At 42.6% G+C, this 23,953-nt stretch overlaps 2 protein-coding genes across 15 annotated transcripts in view; both read right to left on the reverse strand.

Annotated features, from left to right (window-relative positions):
• Window positions 1-1,434: 1,434 nt before the first annotated feature.
• LOC115604013 (coagulation factor VII-like) lies at window positions 1,435-9,584 on the reverse strand. Its single transcript, XM_030476653.1, has 8 exons — window positions 9,465-9,584; window positions 7,185-7,345; window positions 6,585-6,609; window positions 6,378-6,491; window positions 5,386-5,526; window positions 3,403-3,509; window positions 2,783-2,903; window positions 1,435-2,574 (listed from the first exon to the last, which is right to left on the reverse strand). The coding sequence occupies exons 1-8, from the start codon at window positions 9,565-9,567 to the stop codon at window positions 2,036-2,038; spliced, it is 1,311 nt and encodes a 436-aa protein (XP_030332513.1). The 5' UTR covers window positions 9,568-9,584; the 3' UTR covers window positions 1,435-2,035.
• Window positions 9,585-15,081: 5,497 nt separating this feature from the next.
• Window positions 15,082-23,953, reverse strand: part of MCF2L (MCF.2 cell line derived transforming sequence like) — a 162,252-nt gene continuing 153,380 nt past the window's right edge. For 10 of the 14 annotated variants that reach the window (XM_030471292.1, XM_030471301.1, XM_030471330.1 and 7 more), the window contains 6 exons: window positions 22,413-22,472; window positions 21,965-22,039; window positions 18,413-18,540; window positions 17,720-17,832; window positions 17,490-17,593; window positions 15,082-17,368 (listed from right to left, as the gene is read on the reverse strand). In XM_030471292.1, the coding sequence (XP_030327152.1) occupies window positions 17,274-17,368; window positions 17,490-17,593; window positions 17,720-17,832; window positions 18,413-18,540; window positions 21,965-22,039; window positions 22,413-22,472 (575 nt within the window). In that variant the 3' untranslated portion in view covers window positions 15,082-17,273. Of the gene's footprint in view, window positions 17,369-17,489; window positions 17,594-17,719; window positions 17,833-18,412; window positions 18,541-21,964; window positions 22,040-22,412; window positions 22,473-23,347; window positions 23,435-23,953 lie in introns of all 14 variants that reach the window. The other 4 variants (XM_030471350.1, XM_030471395.1, XM_030471412.1 and 1 more) reach the window with 3 other exon arrangements.

Consider the following 23,953-nt stretch of genomic DNA (forward strand, 5'->3'; position numbering starts at 1 on the left):
CAAAGCCGGGCTCCCACCCCAAAACGCCCGCCACCCTTGGCAGCTCCCACTGCCTTTCCCACGTCCCAGCTCTATAACCTGCTGGCACTGTGCTTTCCATGCCGAGGGCCCGGTGACCTTGGCCTGGTGTTTGCCAGGAGCTGGACTCTTATCTCTGCTTTTTTTGGGGTTTTCCCTCAGTTGTGTCTGGCGAGGTCTCTGCAGGTCTGTCTTTGATGCTTCCAGAGCCTGCCATTGGGTCTCCTTCGTCTTCTTGGCTTGCTTAAACAGGCCGTTATATTGAAAACATGCCCAAACCCCAGCTTTGTTTTGAAAAAGTCACTCTGTGCAGCCATTAGCACTGATTGTTTTCTTTCAGCATTGTACCCTTGTTCTGCAAGATGATGATCTGCTCGTAAATGTCAATATTTACACTGGAAAGTGACAGACAAGAAATTATCCTATGGAGCATGGAACATCCCAAACTGTTCTAGCTCAAGGGGTCTGGAGGGATGATTTTGCAATGCCGAGTGCCCTGTCTTGGTGAAAATGAGGCTTTATTTGCTGTTTGCTGCTCCTATCCACCTTCCTCCCTGGAAATATACTCTTCTGGCTTTCCTTTTAGGAGTAATGAGAACCTCTGAGATATGTTTTCATACTGTAAGACCTCTTGTTTCTGAGGCCTCTGGAATTTGCTGCTTTTCCTAATTCAGTTCACTACTTAAATGAAGAGTATACTGTTCTTCTATGTCAGTAAAGCAGGTTATAACATGTTCAGTATTCAATGGTATATATACCATATAATGTCAATGTTGCCCCCTAATAATAGAGTATGCTCAATTCTAAGTGTCCTACTTGCTTATAAGCTTTTGTGATTGAGCTGATATTCAGCATGGTGTGAACGAATTCAAAGTGTAAGTTTTGCGTAAGATACACTGTTTTCTAATCTCCTGGTCAGTTTTATCTCCCTTTTCACTGTTTTCATGCTTAGATTAGAAGGTACATTTTTTAATGGTATGGTTGATGGTGTTTTCACAGTGCTTCAGGTTCTACCATTTTTGCCTTAAGGCTTTAGAGAATGGTCTTTGGCCAGTGTTTTGCAGATGGTGAGACAGTTACCTAATTCTGGTTTTGGATCTCAGGATAGAGGCTACACATTGGACTACACATACTGGATAACAAATGAAACAAACATTCCTTTTCATTTGTCCTCTTCTGTATCAATGAGCATAACATCAAGGCAAAGATAAGATTAACTTAGTGGTATTCTTCACCACTTATAAATATAGGATTAAATATTACATTTAATAGCCTTGCTGCAATAATGCTTGGTGCAAGACTAAAACCAAGTTTTCATGACAGACTGTAAATGTGGAATTAACCTTTTCCCAGCTTTCTTGTTTTGGAGACTCCCTACAGTTCCTCCACCTCAAATATATCTGTTGCCACTGCAACTTTTGGAGAAAGCTACTTTAATGTAAGCTAAAAGAAACACTTTTTCCTGTTTCTTCTGCTATTGCATCATCACATTACATGTAATGTACAGAATCCATCAGCATAGGAAGTTGTGAAAGCCAGAAGCAGAAATGTGTTCAGAAGAGATTGCACACATTCATGGACAACAGGTTCATTCATGCCTGTTCAACCTAATGCAACTTCTGGCTCAGGAAGTCTGTACATCACTGATTACCAGAAGCTGAGAGGGTAGCTGGAGGAAGGATCATGGTGTGCTTGATGTGTTGCTGACAGTCTTTCTCTCAGCATCTCCTCTGTCCCTCTGGAGAAATGGATGCAGAGCAAAAGGGACTTTGAGTCTGATTTATTATGGCCGTTCTGTGCTGCTTGACAAGACACGCAAGTTTACAAATAATACCGATAGGGAAGTTGTTATTATTATTCAAGTAGGCATTAGGCTCATTTCAAATCATTAATAGTGGTGTGGGTGTCATCACATGTATCACATATCTAATATGATGAAGGAATGCTTCAGTAGGAAAATGTCACAGAGGGACTGGGGGACAGTAACCCGATCTGGAAATTCTCTCGTTTGACATCATTAATCCATGTGCTTCTTTAACCAGTCGATGTATCTGGATACCCTTGTGTAAACTCCATAGCTGCCTTCAACAGCACAGCCCTTTCCCCAGCTAACAATCCCGGTCAGAAACCAAGTATTCTTGTACTTTGTGGCGTGAGGTCCACCACTGTCTCCCTTGCAGGAGTCTTTAGTGCCGGTCAGGTCTCCTGCACAGAACATATTCTCTGTAATATTTAAATCGGTCTCCTTTTCACATTCTTGTGTCTTTACACGTGGCAAATCAACTCTCATCAAAATAGACGAGGTAGCACCTCCATCTAGTAGGCGTCCCCATCCACTCACTCTGGAGAATTTGATGGTGGACAGTTCATACACTGCAAACTGTTTTTCAGGCAAACATATTGGCACCACATAGTCAGTGAGATTCACGGGTGTTTCCAGGCGTAGAAGGGCAATATCATTATTGACTTGTCCATTCGTGTATCCTTCATGAATGATTATCCTGGCAACTCCACTTTCTTGCTCAGTTTTCTCATCAGTTTTTGTTGAGTATTCACCTGGAAAAGTTATTTGCAGGTCATGCCAGGCAGCTCCTTGATTCCTCAGAAGTTTGAGGGGATTGGGGATTTCTAGTCTGATGCCTCTTAAGGACAATTCCCTTATACTACCAAAGACTGCATATTTTGTCTTTTACTCTGCTTTGTCAGGATGAGAAGCTGCCACCACAACCATGGCTTGGTAACAGAGGGAGGGGAAGATACATACCCAGTCTCACCCGAAGCTGTTTAGGATGAGTGTACTCCAAACAGTGAGCTGCAGTGACCACCCACTCTGGGGAAAGCAGGGTACCACCACACTTCTCTTTCCGATTCTGTATTAGCAGGGCCTGCCAACACAAAGCAAGTTCATGTCTTAACATCAAATGTGCTTGACTTGAATCTCAGTAGAGTCGGGTTTCATGTTGCTTCTTTCTGTCACTTTATGCAACTGTGTTTGGGAATACCGTGCTGATTGCACGGAGAATTTAGGAGGGGGAATCTTCCCATTGACATTTTCGCCATCGTGTAGTATGGATCCTGCCTATTATGGCCAAGAGCGTATCCTCACAAGCTGCAACTAAAATTCTTGCTGGTAGTAAGGTTAAGGACTAAGGGGTCGGGAAATAGAAGAGGTTACACTGCCACTCCACTCTTATGAAAGCAGGCTAAAAGACACATGATTGAAATGGGTGGATCTGCTGGCTATGGATGAAGAGGGAATTTGGTTATCCCTACCTGGCACTTACTATGGATTTTTAACATAAAATATTTAAAACAATGAGTTTAAGATAGTGGCTTCATAAGGAAAAAGAAAAAAAAAGCAATGACAAAGTTCTGAAGACTCACTTGCCATGGACATTCACCTGGAGGACAGGTTGAACCACCTACTATTCTCCCTCGCGCAGCTGCATTTTTTTTTGCCAGCACTGGTATTTTTCCACATGGGTATTTCACTGAAAAAAAAAAGAAAGAAAAAACCCAAAACATAAAGGGCAATGAGTGTGATTTTATTGCACTGAATTCACAGCAAAATGTGTAATGTTTTTAGCGAAGTTACATTAGCTGAAAAACTGGGTTCTAGTCTCAGAAGTAATTTAAAGCAGGTAAGCAGTCTTTTTGTTTACAAATAGCCAGAAATGCTTTTACAAATGGGGTGCAGGCCCATACACTATCACTGACGTCTGTTCACCTACCACAGGAGTTTGCAACCAATATACCTGCTTAATATATATGTCAACACAATGCGGTAGGCTGCAGACCGGAGAGCAGAAGTAACTCTGTCAAGATTTGTAGTCTACGTGTAATTTTCAGTGAACCTACTGACTTTCAGCCACTTGTACCAAGTGCACAGCATCCGTGGCTGATATGAAGACAGCATCAAGCTTTTACAGGTACAGGCAAGGTATGGTGAAACAGGACTAGCTCTTTGGTGGCAGCTGGTGGGAGATCAGAATAGGTGCTACACAAAACCATACCCTCTAACCCTGTATGCAGGGCAACACCAGTTTGGGTGTTGAAGGGGCCATTGTGAGAGGTGACAGAAGGATGGTGAAGGGACTGGCAGCCTGGCAGTTACACAGTTTTGTCTTCTTGCAACACACTGTCGGTGCTATGGTTATTTTGCTCCACAAGATGCAAGTAGCAACAAACACATCTTCCTTGCAGGGGAAGACATGCTGAAAAGCCTGTGGGGAATTCTTTGTTCTCAGCTTTTAACAAAAGCAGCTTCCCTATCACGTGATATTGCAGAGTCTGTTAATAAGGGATAAGCACATTAGTAGACATTTTTTTCTAATGAAATTGCTGTTGTTGAGAGCTACGTTGTCATTATCAGTTCTCTGCATGAGTGCTCCATTGAGGTGTGTTTAGGGGGGCATCACCCCTCAGAATTGCTTTGTGTGCTCCCTGCAGCTCTGTCCGTTATGTTTGTATCCCCAGGGGTCACTTTTTCCTCTCTAATAAAGTAATGCAAGTAGGCATCTGCAGTAGAGTCAGGTGCGAGCTTGTGTGTTGGAAAAATAATTAACTTGAGCTACCCTAGTCCCAGCTGAAACTTACCTTGTTAGATGAGTGAGAGAAATATCTAGCCATAGTGTCCAGAGGAATACAAAAAGGGTATTAGTCCAACCAAATATGAAAAAGGAAAAGAAAAAAAAAAAGGAAAAAAAAAGAATAACTGTTTTTCTTTGGTTTTATTAGGCCTCTTTCTTTCTTGACTCCTGTGCTGAAGTAAACGTGGTAATAAATTCCACAGTCACATTTCAGATTGGAGATCCAACAGTGAAACAATGCTGCCCCAAAAAAATTTTCCCACCATGGGTGTAAGCTAAACCAAAAAAGCACTTGTGAGGCACAGAGCCTGTCCACTCACCAGCATCCCCTCAGCCTGACCCCAAATCCCTGGTGACCTACTGCTCTGCTTTATTTAGACAACCTGGCCATGAGCTTGTCTCCACTGCTCAGTTCTTCTCTACTAGATGCGTGGTGAGAGCGCTTCCCGAGGAGGAGACAGGGGTTCACCTCCCTCCTCACTCCTACCAAGTGGGATGTTCAAACTCAAATTTCCTTCTTCCCAGAGGAATAGACTTCTGGGGCCAGGAAGAAGAGCTCTAGTAGGCTCCCTGCTCAGTGTGCACACTTTGCCGGCTGCTTTTTTAGGGTGTCTAACTTTCACCAGAAGCCCAAACGCACTGCTCTGGAATCTGCTCTTGAAGAGGAGGCGGGGAGATGGTGACTGAGGGTTATGCCTTGCACCTCCTGATGTGTGCGTGTTGAAAACTTTTCTTCCAGAGCTGGTTTAGGCTTAGGACCAGGCTGGTAGTATCTTACCTTGGGGAACGCAGGACACACCATCACTCGCTATGGTGTAATCGTCAGCACAGAAGCACACTCGTTTCTCAGACTGCTCATCAGTACAGTACTGTTCACAGCCACCATTGTCATAAATGCACTTCAGTTTGTCAGCTGTGGCTAAAGTCAGAGAAAGAGCATTTAGGTTTCCAAATGTGAATTTGGTGCTTAACATGAATCAATTGCAACTTGAAATGCTGACAGGGAAGCAAGGCAGCAAAGTAGATTTCTGTGGCTTATGTACAGTGACTGCATCAAAAGCACCTTCCATTTGGCAAAAGTTAAGCAGGCTTGGATCTCTAGGGATTAGGGAAGAAAAGGCTTAAGAAACACACACCTAAATTTGAATTAGTCTACATTTATGCAGTATCCGAGCTGTTTAAAGGATGGAGGTGTTGTAATTGTGTGATAAACATCATAATATATAACCGAAAAAGTATTAACTATTTTGTATTTTGCCATTTGGCAGAAGGATGCTCTAGGATGACCTTTGAGACAATCTGGTTAGACTTAATGAGTGCCTAGTCACTGCTAGGTCTCAGCGTGTTCTGAATGTAGTGTAGATAAGCATGTGCTATGAGTGTAACACTCAATGCGCTGTCATTAACTGCTGGATGTGTCCCCTTGGGCTCTGTACAATGCATATGCAGCGTAGTTCTCATTCACATTTCTAAGTCAAAGTAACCTAAGCACTTGGGGAGGAAAAATAATTCCTCCTTGTCTCTCAGATGGTGCACAAAAGGCAACTATTTTCTTTTACAAAGTCATCACAGGGTAATAACTATCTTGCTGCCTTGCAGTGCCTGACTGCCTGCTGGTTAGATCCATCATGCAACACCGCAGGCAGTGTGACCAGTAGCTGTCACAGCTAGAATGATGCAGAATGGTAATGATTGTTACTGTTTATCTCAGTGCCTTGCATTTGAATTAATAATGGCATTTTGATTTCGTTAAGCTACCCCAGGGCTGACCTTTTTCACAGCTTTTGCCCTCATATCCAACAGGACAGCGGCAAACGTAGTCCTGAAACTGGTCATCACAACTCCCGCTGTTCTGACAGGGGTTGGAGTCACACTGGTTAGGGTCTGTAAAAACATTCAGTGTCAGTCTGGCTCATGAGAAGGGCTGCAGCAGCAGGAGTGTTTTTGCAGCTGTTAGGACATCCCAAACCATCGTACCGGAATAGATGTGCCAGAACTCTTGCTGGAAGAAAAAGATGCGGGATTTAATTAAAGAATAATTAAGTCAGGTTAAATCCTATAGTCCTTGTGGCACAGGAGGGGTTACAGAGAGCCACAGTGATGCCGGTTTTGCATGTTTTGTAGTTTGTGAAAGTTGATGATCATAAAATATTGTACATTATTTTCTACATTCTACATTGGTTTTGTATACCAATAAAGAAGGGCAGTGTGTAACACACACAAGCAAGTTATCCGTCAATAACCTCTCTATAGTTGAGGTGGGATTGACTGAAACAGGTATTGCTCAGTACAATAATTTCAAGCATTATCCGGTCAGGAATTATGAGGGTCAGGGAGATGACTTCAAGAGCATCCACTTCCCCCCCCAACTCCTGCAAAGCGGTACTGCCTGGGGCAGGCCATGCTGTATGCCCTCCTGCAACTCACTGCTGCTGCATGTGTCCCCCTATAAGAGAAGGATGGAGACAGCAGGACACAAAGTGCATTTTTTACTCTCATGTTTAAGTGTCAAAGCACACCCTTGAGTAAGGAAGGGGAGTCCATCTGACAGTGCTCACACAGCCCAGTGTTACTTACTGTTCTTTCATCATCACGGTAAATCTCTCTTGCTTCCTCAAAGGAACATTTTTCTTCCATGCATTCTCGCTCTAGTGACCCCAGTTTTATCTCTTCAAAGAAGCTGTTGGCTCGTCTTTGTCTTTGCAAAATGCTGTTTGCCTCTTCCCGCTTTAGAAAGACTGAAAAACAGCAGCATTCAGCACTCTGCCACTCAGCTGTGCTCTCCCGACAGAGGGATGGGGGACACAATTTCCCCCGAAAGCTATTCTCTTCCCAAGCTTTTTCTGAGACACATTGGAAAGGAACACGTAAATGTGAAAGAATTCTCTGACTTGCCTCCCAGGTGAAGTGGCAGCACATGTATATTGCAGAGCCCAGAGTTTAGGAAGAGGCGGCATGTTACACCAGTGCTGTATGCCAGTGACTTCTAAGCTACTATTTCACATCATATAGAAGGTCTCAACATGCACAGCACAGTTTCTTTCCATTCCAGCAGATGAAAAACCTGTGTTGCTTTATCAAGCACTGATGTACATGGCGACACCTGATTTTTTCTGTGCTTACTACAGGATGTCACTTGGTGACATGTGGACCGCGCTCATCACTTCACGCACAGCCACATTATCTCACACCCCTTCACTCTTTGGACCTGCAGAAAGGATTCACCCAGCCACTAGCAGACCACAGTTTTAAATCCACTGCCTTAATACATTTATCTTTAGCTTTTGTCTGTAAAAAAAGGCCATGTTAAGGTACATAGGAAGGCTGGACAATGCTGTTTGTGTTCCTAGTGGAGCCTGTGGATGGCTCCTGGCTGCTGTTAGCACCATAGACCATACCTAGAGGGGTCTTCTCCCTGTGTGCCTCTGCCATGCTTTGGAAGCACATGGGGTACACAGGTTTGATAGCAGACATCATCAGAGCTCACTTCCTAGTGCTACATCAACTCGAAAGTGCCAAAAAAGTGCACTGAAAGCTGAGACCATTGTCACCATGCTGACCTGTTCCTCAGCTTCAGGATGCAAGCACATCACACAACTGTGCCCTCCTGGTGTAACTCAGGGTAAGGAATAAGAAGTCCCAGTGCTGTGGTGTACTTTTGCTCCATTTGCTACACAGAACAAGTCTCAAAATAATTAATTTTGAGGGGTTTTTTTTTCCCCTCCTCCATGTCAGTAGGAGATTCTGGAGCTCTATAACAAGAACTTACATTTCAGTGCTTTTAACTATTTCACCTGGGATTGTGAGTAGGTTTGGGGATGGAGGCTGATATATATCACCTGTCTTTCCCCCAGGACATTCTCCACTACATGACCCCTCATAGAGTGGAGTTACTTTCTATGTGCTAGGAGAGCCCTGAGGTGGTTGCTGACAGACAAGACTCATTGACATACACACAGACTTAAGTACTGAGAAGCTTTATTCCAGTCTGGTGAGGTGTCTAATCAGAACATTTGCCAAATTACATGTAAAATAGTAGTAATTTCCCCTATATTTCAAAATTATTTAAAGAATAAAATATTGCATGGGGTGCACTGAATTTATCCCAGGGTGCTGCTTAAACATTTGCTCCTTGTAGAAATGTTAGCTGGGTTTTTCTGCCGTGATTTCAAAGTCAGGCTGTATGCATTTAATGTGGCTGTCTTTGAAGGCTTTTAATTAACCTTACACTGCAGATACATGACAGAGGAGTGTGCCTGGGTGCATGGCTGGGAACATCCTTCCTTTTTTATTTTGGTGTTTCCACTTATTTACATTGGAATGCTTTCGACTTTGCTGTGTATTTTTCCAGCTTTGTTCACTGCAATGCAGGAGACCCTGTCAGTGGCTAACTGAGAATCTGAAAGCACTGGCTCAGCTTTATCAGTCTGGGAGCTGATTTTCAGACACATACTGGAACCACCGAAGAGCTACCACCTCACTGCCTTTTACTGCTACCTCTTTAATTTCTCATCAGCTAAATGACAGACTATTGATTCTTTACTTTGAAAAAGCCACAGGTCAATATGAAATAACAATAAATCCAAGTGGGCAGACAGCTGGTGGTTTGCCTGCTGTCTGTGCAGTGAGATGATAGATCCACTTAGCCGTCTAGAGGTGCTTTTCCTTAGTTAGCAAAACAAGCACATGGATGCCATCACTGAAAGCAAACAAGAGCCTTAGAGTAACTCACAGGCACAACCAGAGGCAGGATGAACGTGCAACAGTGCTCTAAACTTGCAAGGAAAATTACGTATGAGTAACAGGAGAGAGGTCCATTGCCAGTAAACATAATTACAGCCATATCCTACGACATACCTGCATCCAGAGAAAGAGGAATCAGTAGCAGAAAGCAGAGAAACAAAGCCACGCACTGCCTGGAAACCATGATGAACCCAGCGTCCCAGTTGTGTATTGACATTTCAGCAAGGGCTGTTTGGCCAAAGAGCTCAGCTTCAAATGCTTGGAGCCAGAGGAGGGGCCGGCGAGTCATGGAAACAGAAAAAGATCCATCACAGCCCGGCGAGCTGAGCAGAAGGGCACATGCAGAGTGCCCTTTCCACACTAGTGGGCAGCTTGGTTTTGAAGCGCGCTCTCCTGACCTGTGCAAAGGCTTTGCTGAGTACACAGGCTGCTACTCCAGTCCTTCAGTTTCCATCTAACATGCTTTTTTCATGAAAAACCTAAATGCTGGGACCCTGCGTCTGTATGATTGGCATTAACTTGGCCACGTAGCCTCACATGCAGAGAGCAGAGACGTGATATTTATCTTGAATCGGCAGTCAAGATACAGCCAAGATACGGCCCTTCAGTGCTTCATCTGTCTTTTCTCATTTCTCTGTCACCAGTTACAACTGTGCACTTCTAGCTGAATTTACTTGGAGACACTAATTAACTAGCAAGAGAGGCCCTACACTGCTTCTCTCCATCTTTCCTGCAAGACCCGTGTCGCCTGCACAAGTTGTACAAGCTGGAAGGGGTGCTGACCTGGTCCATGTTGTATTTCATTAGTAAGGATGGGGGCTTGAGGGGCTGATCTGCAGACAAAGTTTTATCTGGTACACAAGCAGGCCTCTGATTTAATGGAAATCAATTAATGGCATCAGACTAGAGAGCTGACAGCATTCTTGGGGAAATATTTACTTAAGATAGCAGTGAGGTAAAGAGCATGTTTGCCTATGAGAAGTGCCTGAGGGCTGGAGTGTTTTCTAGGCCGTTCTCCCCTTCCTGTGTGGAAAGAGAGGAGGGTCAGCTCTGTGTTTGAGTGCTACAGCAAAGAAACGCAACAGCTGGAGTTTTACTTTGCTGCCAATGCTCAGCGTACCTCCCTGCAGAAGACACGATTGCTTGCTTAGGGAAGCCAGGCTCTGGGTGTTCTTTGCACGCTATTTAGCGGCCATGTGCACAGCTGGATGTCCTACTTGGAAATTGCTTTCCCAAGAGGGTACATCCGGGCACTTCTCTGGATTGCAGCCTGGCTAATTCCCAGCAGCCCAGTTCCTGGGATGGCTGGGGATGGGTGGCAGGTCCTGTTGCAAATAGCAAGGGCATGTTCAGCTTAGCACAACCAAAGCTAAATTTGTTGGAGCTGCTTGAACATTTCTCTTCGTCTCATCTTGGGGCAGATCTGACCCCGCTGAGTTGAGTGTGTCACGCAGATCAGAGCATGAGGCTGTGCCTCCCACAATGAGGCCAGCCCAGGTCTGCACGTATTGCCCCCTGCAGCCGTGTTCCCTCAGGCTGAGAGGCTATGTCCCTGCCAGGGAGGGTGGGTGATTGCCACTCCACAGTGGCATCACAGCACCTCTGCACCATGGCACCCCTTTGCTTTCTTGTCTTCTTCCTTTGTAGTGTGCAGGTCCGGTACATCCTTTAGGACTGGTACAGTATTTTCCTTCTGTCTTCTTTCCTCTGCTGGCATCCCTTAAAGATGAAAGATTTTGCTTCTATTGCCTGGGAATACAGCCAAATACTCAGTTATTTTTAGAGCCCAGGGAGAAGCCCAAGTGCTGGGAACAACAGTCAGTTCATATGGGGACAGTCCTTTTCCCAAGAAAAATTAGTGCATTTAGGTTTCACCAGGGATGACAGGGATGACCATGCCCATGAGGAATATCACTGGGGATTCAGCAGTACCAGGGCTTCATTACAGCTCTTGACTCATGAACTTCATATTCACAGATCTTGTCTCAAAACTCTTTCCTACTAACTTCAGCTGGGCCAGTTATCTGGTTTAAGAGCCATGTTTTGAATGAAGAGCTCCCCTTCCTTATTGTATTAGATCCCAGCCAGAGAAGCCAACATCAGTTTGCTAGCTTTTCTTCCCCAGAAGATCCCCAAGTCTTACTTCATTTGTCTTCTTGTGTGGTCTTACTATAGTTCATGAGAATTGCCCTGGTGTTCTGCTCCATAAAAGCTCCTTGCCAGTGCAAGCTTCAGTTTTGGCTTATGTTTTCTGAGCAATTCCAAGGAAAATAATCTGCTGTTCAATCACGTGTAAATATATATTAATACAAACATGCATCCCTGCTGCTTGTGGGTGCTACTAGAATCAGTTTGGGGACAGCTGCTCAGAAAATACAATGTAGGATATTTTAGTGTATGCTTTGGATGTGGCCAAGTTGCTTTATTAAAATAAAACAAGCAAAAAACCACAACATGTTAAAAAGTTAAACATGAAAAATGTTAACAATGTGGAATAAAAAAATCTAGACCAGAAACATGAGCCTGGAAGACATGATGAATTGATGCCTCAGAACATACCATTCCGTATTCTTGTTTTGTTTCCTACTGACATTTTTCAAAGAAAAAAATCTTAGGATTTATCTATTTTTAGTTTTGTATTTTGGGTTGAAGAGAAGACAGGTACAGAAGCTATTGGGAACTGTGCAGCTTGATCTGATCCAACAGGTCACTAGTCATTTAAACATGAGGTTTTTAGTCAGCACTTAGGAACAATTTAAAAAAATAAATCGGTTATTTCTATTTCAAAGAGGCCATAAGAAATCATCTGAGTAAGCTGACAAGGTTGCGTCTAGATAAGAAAGCTTTAGGAATAAGCTGCTTCCAGAATTTATGGAACATTCAATTTAAATCTCCAATAACAATAGTAACTTGCCATCACTCATTTATCAGTCTAATTACAAGCAAGCCAAAGCTGTGATCAAGTTAATAATTTCCTTTTCTTGATGTACTAATCTATAAATATATGAATATCATGCTGCTAAGCTTTAAGGCAAATTATTTGGGTTTTAGACCTCAAAGGAGAACTATTTATTTGCAGGAGAAAATTACTTGCCTGCTTGACTGAGTTCTGTATCCTTATACATTAATTATTCTGATAAAGAAGTAGGAGATGGGGAGATAATATGCTTGATAATTTTTTTGTGTCCAGCTCTGAATACAAATGCTGAACATTTTAATTTTTAATCTTGATGTAGGTTATTTCTTTCTTCTGCGGCCTGAGGAGGATATCTGAAGATACCTACATAATAAAGGAAGCAAAAGACATAGAAAAGGCAGTACAAAGTAAATCTACAATAAAGACAGTGTGTCCCAAAGCTGACTGTTTAATGCCACCTAGTTCAGTTGGTCATGAGAGATATTACTCTGCTAGAGACCTTCTCTTAACTGTCCTGAGACCATCACAGCTGCAACACCACCACTAGTAAGTTCATAGCCTTTTAAATGCAGCTGGGGACTGTCTTGCCAATTGATGTGGAATGACTAAACATAAAAACCTGAAAGGTGATTTATCAATTCACTTCAACTGGTTTGTCAAAGATAGTATTTCAGCACCAAATGGACTCATCAGAGTAAAAACCTTTTCAGAATGAAAATGAAAACTTGATCCTTGATTTTCTACCACCATCTTTAGGCCACTGCTGGTACAGGTGGTGGTGGCTGCAGCAGTACTTGGGTAAGTTGCAAAGATGACCAGCAAGAATACTTGACTACATCAACTCTTCTTGCCTTACGGCTATAGGGACTTAATGTTGGGGGTGAGTTTGGCCTGTCTCTGCAGGGTCAGAGACATGGAGGAGCTGTTTGAGCGCTTCACGGCTTGCCTTTGCCCTGGCTGTAACTCAGCCTCTCCTTGCTGAGGGCTGAAGAACTCATCTTCTTGCTACACTGCTAGGTTGGATATGGAAACTTTGTCTTGCTTTTTGTGTACATCACACTGCTTTTTTTCTCTTGAGGCTTTGTCTAGACATAACACTGCCCCTACATTTCTCAAGAGAAGGCTTGAGCTTTGGGTGAGGATGCTTCACTGCGACCCCATTCAGACTAAGCAAAACAGCTGGAGCACACTGTCATGGAGGGTGTGTGTTGTTATTAACACAGCTAACTAGGTACAACAAGCACATGAACAGCTGAAGGAGGGAATGGACGCCAAAACAGTTGTATCGGCCTTATCCCCACTCCAGCAGAGCCCTCCACTGCCCCACCGCCCTGTCCATCCCTCGCCTCTGCCCTGCTGCATTTGAAGGCTGTCCCTTTGGGGGACATTGCGGAGGCTGTGGCCACAGGAGTGAGCATGGGTGCTACCGCTCAGGGAGGGGAACGCTGCACCCACTCTGGGAGCTGATCCGGCCAAAGACTACCAGGGGAAAGGTGGGTTGGAAACGGAGTCACTTCCTGGAGCTGGCAGAACCAAGGATGGAGCACTTAGGAGGCAGAAGGGAAGCAGGGGGGTTTTGCTGCTGGGCTAGCAGAAGCTCCATGCAGCTCATACCTCAGCATACAACATGCACGGTTTCTTCATGCTGAAACATGCCTCGTGCTCCTCGCCCCACTGCACCCACCAGCCTCATCTACTCCACTCAAAAAATAACCCACCTGCTCTGCACTCTCCACTCTCTGCCTTTTGATCTCAGGCTGACATGGTGCCCTCACCCCAAAGTGCCCTGCCAGCAAGCCAGAGCCCTGCCATCCATCCATCCCTGCATGCCTTGCTGGCACAACGAGCGGTTCCTTCACAGTGCAGCTCATAATAGCCATCTGACTTTTGATACAGAAGGTGAATGGGAGTCCCTGTCATTTTGATGCAAGAGATGAAAATGTGGCCCAAATTATGGCCCAAAGTCCTCAGTTTTGCTTAATGACAAGATTTGTGCAGAATGGAAAAGAGTTTTGCATTCCAACAAGCAAAAAGCTTCTGTATCTACAAAATTCTTCCATTCTTTTGCTCTAAGTATGATGGGGCTCTGCTCAGAAAGGTCGAACCTCCTCTTGCTTAGAAAAGTAGGACTACCTACTAAAGCGGTAGCTGTTATGTTAACAAGAGTAAAATAAAGGCAATCAAATCCCAGTAAGACCTCAGCTAGATCATGTAATTGCACATGGCCACTAACTCGGCCCCGATCACTCCAGTGAGTGTAAAATTCACCTTCTACCATGGCGTGATGGTCCTTAGAGCCATTAATCAGGGAACGCACAAACATGTTCCTCTTCAGATGTGAAGGGTGAAGATGGTTTCTCGTTTCTCACTCATCTGCAGCCAGACACGGACCTCCAACTTGTTCTTTGAAGACCACAAGATCAAGAGCAGCATGTGTAAAGGAGGAGGGGAGCCACAGGATACATGGCTTTGTTCAGAAAAGCCCAACAGTGATGTGCCACCTCTCAAAAACGTGTGTGTGTGACAATGGTAATCAGATTACCTGGCACTGGCTTTCATTTTTTATCCTCAGCTTGCACATATGCTTTAATTCCCTGGTGCCAGTTAGATGAGACAGGATCACAAGGGTAAGATGATGTTTTTCTGAGATGGTCCCAGAATGAGTAGGGAAAGGATTTGAACACACAGACCCTGACAAGCACAGCAACACAGACTTGGGTTTCTGTTCCAAATCCTTCAGCCTCTGTTTTTATATGATACCCATAAGAAGCTTTTAAGACTGGGGAACAAAATAAAACACAGAGCATGTCTATATAAAGGCATTCAGCAAGAAGTGCTGAAATTTATTAAATTTAATTACAATAGAGACCTCTGACTTTGAACTTCTAATTCACAACAGCAGTAAAAAAGGAAATGGTGAAATGGGTTGTATTAAAGTGCAATGATGTGGAGAAAAACCATTGAAATCACACAAATGATGCTGCAGTGAGAAATGAAAGGACAGTCTCATAATAGCAATGACAGCAATATATAAGTAAATATGTTACAGATAATTTACAAAATAACTTACATAGATGAAGATAAGCTAAATCTCATGTTGCCATTCCATTGTTAAATATCAGAGTAATATTCCTGGTCAGCACAGTATTATATGGGATAATTAAAAAAAGATCAGAGGATTTTTGCGTTGGAAAAGACACCCGAAGTAAAACCCTGATCAGCCTTTATATTGCAGTATTGCAAGAAACCTAAGTCTTTATGAATTGTAAAGTGACACATTCAGCAGCATGAAGACTATAAATACATCTTTTACATTGATACATTATATCTACACACATATACATATCTACACACACATATACATACACACAAGCACATACATGCACATAAATATATGTGTGTGTATATATATGTTTCAATTTGTACTGACGATGGTCAGCTGTATTTTGATTGCATCTGGGGTAGGGTTGCTTTTGCAACCTAGGAGTAAGATCATTCTTTAGAGTATTTGTTGTTTATGTTTCCTAAGCTGCAGTCTCTAAAATATAAAAGTCTAGCACAAAGATAGACTTCAGTGCTCAGCCATCAGAGGGTCTGATGATGAACAGCAGCTTCTGTTGACATAATCTGCTGTGCTTAGTGCTGCTGAAAAACTATGCTTTTAATGTCCACATTATTTTTAAGTAATATGGTATGTGAATGACTTAAAAACCTATTTTCATGTAAGTAAAAATATTTGAGAGATGGACAGGAATGAATACAATATTCCATACATGCACACAGTTTTGAACTGTTTGTAAGGATGACATGCAAAGAACACCTGACAACATGAAAATTTACAGCATTGGCTTGCATCATACCTTGAAAAAATGGCAAGTTTAGCATCACCCTTCCTTTTAAAAAAATTAAAATACTCATCTGTGGCATAAACCTGGCTCTTACCTAATAAAGGGGTTTTTCTCCCATGCTCCCCTTTTATGGAAAAATTATGTCACTGTTTTTGTCTCTTTGAATAACTGCAACAAACACTGTTGACTAAAAACACGCCCAATTTCTGGCCCTCGTAGGTTTGTCTCAAGGAAGGCTCTTGACCCATAGTGCAGCCCAATAGTTTCCTCTGCCTGTAATTGCATGTTAATTGTGAAAGCTGAAGGTAACTGCGTAATTAATTACCATTTATTAAGAAATAATTTAATGAATATAAGAATTTGTGATTCATTGTGCACCTGTGTAAGAAAAAAATACACTACTAAGTTGCCAAGGCTATGTAAACACAGTGATCTTGGTAAAGAATTTGGTTGTGAGGCCAAAATACCTCAGAAAACAGCTGTTCCATTGCACACATCATTAAAAGGTTGGAAAGGATAAAATAATAGTTTCTTTTGATGCTGTTTTGGTCAGTGAATTGGTCATGTCTGATCCCAGTCTCTAGGGAGCAGAAGAATGTCCTGAAGATGCAAGAGAAGAGAAAAGGCTGGAGCAAACCTCCTTCCCAGTTGCTGCAAGAGTCCCACTCACTGCACTGATTGAGGTACATCCTTGGAGAAAGGGGGTTTTTGGGAGGAGAAATTGTAAACTCAGATTTTATTTTCCTCATACTATCCTGTACAGTGATTGCTATGTTACTAGTTTACAATGAGCACTGAACACATTTTTTTGCTCACATTCAGATTCTGGCTGTTACAAAATGATACAGTTCTGCAGGAATCTGATTGTGTATCAGTGAGAAAATGTGTTTTATGCTACCTGCTCTGCAGCTTCAGACTCTAGAGCAGAAGCCTCTACAGACCTTTTTTCAAATCTTTTAACTTTTATTTACAACTTCACATTCCATGCACTTTTCATTGGGATCTTCTGGGAGAACCTGTGAAAATCACCACTGAAAATACTCAGGGCTGGTGACATAGAACTGGTGGTTCTCCATTGGAGTCTCCAGTGTCCAGAACTCGGCACAAAATGACAGATTCCAGAATTACCTTCCATTGAGGTGGGGTGAAAATTTAATGTTAGCCCTTAATGTCCGAGAAGCTGGTGCTGCTGGCATTGCAGCTATCACTGCAACTTGATGATGTGCTCAAAGTGCTGGAGGCAGTGCCTGATTCTGGGAAAGGAAAGAAAAAAAAACCACAAGGAAATATGATATGGTTGTTGTTCTTCACAACTTCCTTTGATAATAGGAATCTTCAGAGACACGATCATCTCATTTAAAATAAATAGCCTACCAGAGCTGCTTAAAGATTGAGCTGATTTGGAATTGCCTATGAGCGTCAGCAGGTTGTTTGCTGGGATCCAACCTTCTCTACCAGTGCTCAGGTTCTTCACATACCTAAAAAAAAATATAAAAAAAAAGAAGTCAGACTGCTTCATTTAATACCTTTGAAAGTTTTGCCCTGAACATCTGCCTTCCAAACACAGTTCTGCTTATAAAAATTCCAAATGCAGATCTGCATACCAGAGTCCATCCTCCCCTTCACGAATCAGTTGAACTAGATCTCCACTTTTCACTATAAATTCTTCAGAAACTCCTTTCTCATAATCAGTCACAACTGTATATTTACCAGGAGTCTAAATGAACACAGAAGAAAAACATAAATTATTTCTGTTGAGTACTTTAAGGTACCTTGCAGCTTTTGTTATTAGAGTACTCTTCCCTTCTTTCTTATGCACAAACTTGCTGAAGACAGTGCAAATATACATAGAGACAGTAAAACTTTGCTGTTCAATTACATGCAAATTCAGTACATGAATTCTCACCCTCTGCAAAAGATTCAGTGAAATGTTTCTATTACAATTAACTCAAATGCCTACAGAAAAAAATCAAAATAATAACCAAAACCCAAAACCAAGCTGGCAAACTATAGCAACATGATGTATGTGCCAAAGTCTGTTGACCTGATAGCTGAGCATGTCATTGCTTAACTGCTGTACTATAGCATAAGCAGTCATGGTCTCGCTATTCTTCAGGTTCACAAAGGCACAGATGAACACTCCCCAAGGTACAAACACAAGGCTGATTTAAGAGAATTTTGTCTAGCTGAGGATTTCAAGCCAGACACTTTCCTTCCTGCAAGCTTCAAAAGGCAAAAGCCACACACAAGGTATCGGTATCATTGGCTTAGCTCAATAGGAAAGTATTTCTGGTTACCAGCTTCATCTCGCCTCCCCCTCCTCCTCCTTCTTCCTCCGCATCCGATGAATTCAGTGGATCTTCAGCACTAGACCAGCCGTCATTTTCTTCAGATGCATCAAGAGAATGAGATGTTTTAGCCCAACCTTGGGGAACAGACAGCCAACCATTAACTCTGCAGCAGTAAGCCAATGACTGGGAGAAGCGTTCTTTCCACTGAGAAGCTCTTAAGTGATCATCATAGACAGGAAGAAAACCGAACACAAAGAAGTTATTACAGCCACTGGGTGAAATTCACAGCTGGAAAAAGCTGGCTTCCATCAGAATAGGTGAAGTTGTGGCAATGCACAGCAGTGAATATGGCCCTTTGGATTTACATAGAGGGAAATAGATGGAAAGAATGCAAATTCCCAACTAAAAAGCCGCTATTTCTCTCTTATACAAAGATGAATGATGGATAGATACTACTCTTCTTGGGAGGAGGTAGAAGACAGGAATGTACACTTTATGGGAGGAGGATGAACACACAAGGTTACCACCCAAAGCAACCTAACCAGCCTGCTGGAAAAACGGATGGACGTGCGTTGCATCCTTTAAACTGTTGAGCACTTAGAGCTGTCAAGAAATTCAACACAAGCTACAGGCACTCTGTACTTCACCTGACAAGGCAGCGTATTATTTAAGGGTATTCATGCTGACACAAGGATACTTAATCACGCTGACTTATCTTGGTTCTAAGCCACCAAACATCACAAGAACAGTCTCCTGCCTGTCATTTATTGCCAAGTGTTCCTTTTTCTTTGTCAGGGTAAGGCACTTCATTTATGTAATGAAGCTGAATCATATCAAGAGTGCACAAAATCCCTTTTCCAAATAAAGCTACAGTAAGTTTTACTAGTAAGATGCTTTTCACTGAGGTCAGCAGCTGCTAATAAATGTGTTGAGCTTATAAAGAAAAAAATATTGTAATAAACCAGACAAATATCTGTAAGTAAGATTTTGGGTCGAGCCAAATGGTAGTAACTATGAAACTCAATGAAAAGAATGAAAGGAAAAACAAATCTACCAACTTTTATGTAACTATTACTTAAGAAAGCACCAACATTTTTGCTCTTCACTGCTTCTTCTGAGGCATTTGTCACACGGCTGGTCATGCCAGTACATTAGGAAAAAACCTGAGCATCACCACAGTACAGCCAAAGCAATCTAAGAATCATAGAAATAAATCACACCCAGAGCACACCAAACGGAGTGGGACTTTTACCTCGCCTGTGCTGCTGGATGACCTGCACAAGGTCACAAGTATTAACCCATTTGGCCTTGTCCACATTAAGAATGAACTTCCATCTGTGAAGAAACTGAGTAATAAACTCCAGCTGTATTCCATGAAAATTTCCTTGGAAGCTCACATCATCTAGTTGATTTGTGGGACACAGCTGAAACTCTTTCCACTATTTCCAAGTCAAGAACAATGCAACCAAAAAACCCTTGGTTTCGCCTAATTGTTCCAATCTCTCATTAGAAACAGAACCAACAAGCACCACAAAAGAAAGTGAAATCACTGTAATTGCTCTGCCTGTAGCATCATACTCACTGGCCTGCTCATCTGGAACATTTTGGATAACGGCTCTTATTCCTCAGCCTCTTTCTTTTCATATATTGTGCTGATGTGGGTAAGAGCACACCTGCCTGATCCTGCCCATAGCAACAATACTCCTACTCCTCATACAAGCTGGCACTCTACTATTAACAAGTCTGTATAAAAGCCCATCTCATCCTGGGCAGGGAAGTGGTCACTGTGGTCATATTCATATTAGCTAACTACAGGCACCAAAATTATGCATGCACATTCAATGTGCACGTGTATATTCTGCACGGTGTGACTAAATCAGAGCTCCCTATAAAGGCAGGAAAGGTAAGAAAATGGCAGGCAGACTCGAGAAAAGACAAGGTTATGCAGAAATTAGTTTGGATTTGAAGGTGGCAGGAAATCCAAGAATTCATTAACTTCAGAAATGGGCCCACAACTTTCTTCACGGAGACAGGATCAATCTGCAAGATGTGATTCTGTCACTAATTCATTTTCCTTGAGCTCACTACGATGTAAGTCTGAGCAATATGGCAGTGAAAGGAAACAAGTGGGGGCAATGCACTCTGCACCAGGGAGCTGTGACCATCACCTGGTGCAGTTTCATCCTAAAATGCCTGGGTCAGCTGCCTGTTCATCCCTCTGAGTTGGGGAAGAAGAGATGAAGTGTCGGAAAAGAGACTGGACGGTGCAAGACAGAAAGGGAAGTTACTAGATGTTTTAAATTCATTTATGAGGTTTAGTGGTTTCATAAAGTGAGGGGCTGCTGGACAGAACAGCAAATCAGACAAGTCTATTCCAAGGACCCAACAATTTTACTGTAAATTAACAATGATCCAGGACTCTCCACCCTGAAAAATTCCAGCATCTGTGCAACAGGCCACAAAACACCCTTTGCTTTCCAACCGCATTTTCAGGCCCTCGGGATTTCTGTGGTGCCTGGAGATCTCAGAGGTTTGACTGCTACCTGCAGAAAGTTAACCTTGTAACTTCCATATCTATACTTATGGAGTTTCTGCATGCATCCAGCCTGAGATTACATTGCCTGCTGCTCAGATGAGGTGAATGTTGTGGCATAGTTTCCTCAGCACAGCAGCTGGACCTGCATCATTTCCACAGGTGAGAGAAAGACAAAGGCTGTGGAAACCTGGAGAGGAGGACAATGGTAGGGCTTGGAAGAGCTTAATCTTTAGAATAATATTTTCTAAAAGAGATGGTGGTAGAAAGAGAGTCAGGAAGAGGAAGACTGCTCTCCTTGTACTCTCTAGTTAATTAGCCCCAGGGATTTGTACTCAAGCCTTCACCAACAGCCTTGCTGGTTAGAAATAGGTCATTTAACTGAAATGCTTTTCTATTCTTTGCTTGGCCATAGGTTGGGAGGACAGGAGGCAAACAGCTACAAGGGGTTCGGTTAAATTATCTTGGGTTTACAGGGTGGTAAAAATTGCCTACTGTCACCCAAAGAAAGATGCAACAGGACTGTGACTACAGTAATAAATGCAGATCTAAAGTGGAAATTCCACATGACAGTGATGATCCTCACTCTGACTAGAGTACATGAGGTTTGGATTTTTTTTTATTTTCTTTTTAAACAGTTAAATCCTCTCCACAAGGGGCTCAGTGACAGGACGATGCTAATTGGAAAACCATGAGTCTCATAGCAACTGGACGCCCCTGTAATTCAATTAAACACCCAGATTCTGGTTATTTCTTCAGCAGAAGATCCCTTTCCCACTGCTGTCTCCTAAAAACTAGTTAGCCATATGCTACTTCATCTGATGCCAAGGTAAAGCTTCAACCAGTTCTGCTATCGAAACCAATATATATAGACGCTGACAGAAGCACTCGGAAAAACTCAGCTGATTAATATCAATACTGCTGCACAAAACAGCATCATATAGGTATCCCCAGTACTATGATGTAACATATTACATGAGGGATGTGTGGATATTTGCGGAGTACAAGATGTGGTATCACTATACCTCTTAAACCAAAAGGAGTTGGGTCACTCACTACTTCATGCCGTTTAGCTTTTTTGTCAGGACTGGTAGGAGAAGCTGCAGGAGGATGAATAGGCAAAAAACACAGAAGAGAGATATTGAAGAACTGGAAAAAAGAGAATAGGTGGATTGCATGCTAAATACCTTTGAGTTTACACTGGAAAACAAGCGGATTTCTGTAATCTCCCTAATTTTAGCTGTCATTGGTCAAATACAGTAGAAGGAATTAATTATTTACTTGTATTTGGAGATATTTGAGATATTTATTTGGAGATTAAATTGACAGATTTATTTTATAGTAATGGAAGAAAGTTTATGTAGTCTTTTCTAAATGAACTAGATATCAACCGAATACAATTAATTTCAATTTGAGGGAAACATTACCAAGTTAAGCAATCATTTTTATATAAATCTAGTACTACAGCAATACCTGGTCCTGTAAGAAGGATCATTGGCAATGTCTGGCTTTTAGCAGAAGGAGATGGAGTTTCTGTCAAGGCAAGCATGGGATATTAGAGCTCACCTCACCAGCATCAGATACGCAACCCTAGAGTCACTCCAGAAAGAACTCAAAGGTAATGAGGTTTTAGAAAGGCATTCAGAAAAGATGCTTGGGGGAAAAAAACCACATCATGCTCTTGAACAAGTGCCATCATCTTAATGCAATTCATACTGTTCAAAGACAGCTGTTTAAAGCAAGAAGTGAATGTTTCAGTGTGATTACTTGGCATGAGGAAGCAAGAATGGTCTCAAACTCCCACTGCCCATTTTAGGAAAAAAAAAAAAAGTAAAGACCGTTTCTGGAAGCATAGGAAAATTATTATTTAATTTTGTATCCAGCAAAACAATGTTGTCATACACATTCTGCTGTAGTCATGCTTTGGGAGGTCTGTTAGCAAAGATGCTAATAGAGAAATACTCTAGAAAACCTTGATTCCTTTTCGCCAAGTGCAAGTGCATTTGGGGCAGATCCACTGAAGCAGGCCAGATGTCTGATCTGAAGACAACTAACTTCCTCTAGTTTTCCTAAGGGAATGAGGCACTATAAACTCCTTCCTTGGACTTGATAGAGAGACTGGAGGCATTGGAAACTGCACTCCTTCCCTTGCAAATCTAACAGCTCCACTTTTCCCAGCTGCATCTTCCCCTCCCACTCTGGAGGTGGTTTCTCTTGATATCTCCTTGCCAGGGTTGATGACTCAGGAGCCTAGCTTGAACTTTGGAGAACGACCTAGTGCATACACTGAGTATCTATCACACTACACACACACACACACAGACACACGAAGTGATGCTTCAGTTACAGCCTAAACAGAATACAGTCTAACAGTCTAGCCTTTTTTTTAATTTTTATTTTTAAATTACCTTTCTGACTTTTGAGGTTAGTAAAGCCCTGCAGCGTAAAGCGCTTTTTTGACAGTACAGAGCATTCTGAGGTAGAGTTAGTGTCATCTACAAAGGAAGAGAGAGACACAGAAAGAAAGGGGAGAAGGCCATGAAAAGATCAAGGCAAAAAATCATTTGCAGCCCTGACAGGGAATCTGCATGGTAGGATGAGAAAGGGCAACTGAAAGTCCAGGTACAACAGAAGAACCTGAGCGGCCAGTTGTTCTCAATGTGCAGGGGCTTGTACTGCCACTGGTTCAGAAAATAATCTCCATGATGGGAATCAAAACTGAAGAAAAAAATAAAGAAAAACACCACCAAAACTTTTCAGAACAGGTAATTCAAAGAAATTTATCCAGAGGAAGAGAACCCGGAGAAGCTGGGCAGCTCTAAGAGAAGACCTGCCTCATAACACATAGTTCCCACCTCCTTTTGGCTACCCTTCGTTCAAAGTGGCTTTGGGCCTGTACACACCACACAGTGGAACACAGAAACCCCAGGCTATGGGCACATGGGACTGGCATGTGGTTGCCGTGTGGGTAGCACTTTGTGGGTGGGCTGCCTTACGGCTGAAACCAGCAAAGC

Source organism: Strigops habroptila, chromosome 2 (assembly GCF_004027225.2).
Source record: "Strigops habroptila isolate Jane chromosome 2, bStrHab1.2.pri, whole genome shotgun sequence".
NCBI classification, from domain to species: Eukaryota; Metazoa; Chordata; class Aves; order Psittaciformes; family Psittacidae; genus Strigops; species Strigops habroptila.

What these genes read in the sequence shown, in the direction of transcription:
- LOC115604013 (XM_030476653.1), bottom strand. Translation starts at nt 9,567, where the DNA reads ATGTCAATACACAACTGGGACGCTGGGTTCATCATGGTTTCCAGGCAG. An exon ending in TGTGTCCTGCGTTCCCCAAG is followed by an intron (nt 3,510 to 5,385) that starts GTAAGATACTAC and finishes TTTTTTTTTCAG; the next exon opens with TGAAATACCCATGTGGAAAA. An exon ending in CAGGTGAATGTCCATGGCAA is followed by an intron (nt 2,904 to 3,402) that starts GTGAGTCTTCAG and finishes TTGTGTTGGCAG; the next exon opens with GCCCTGCTAATACAGAATCG.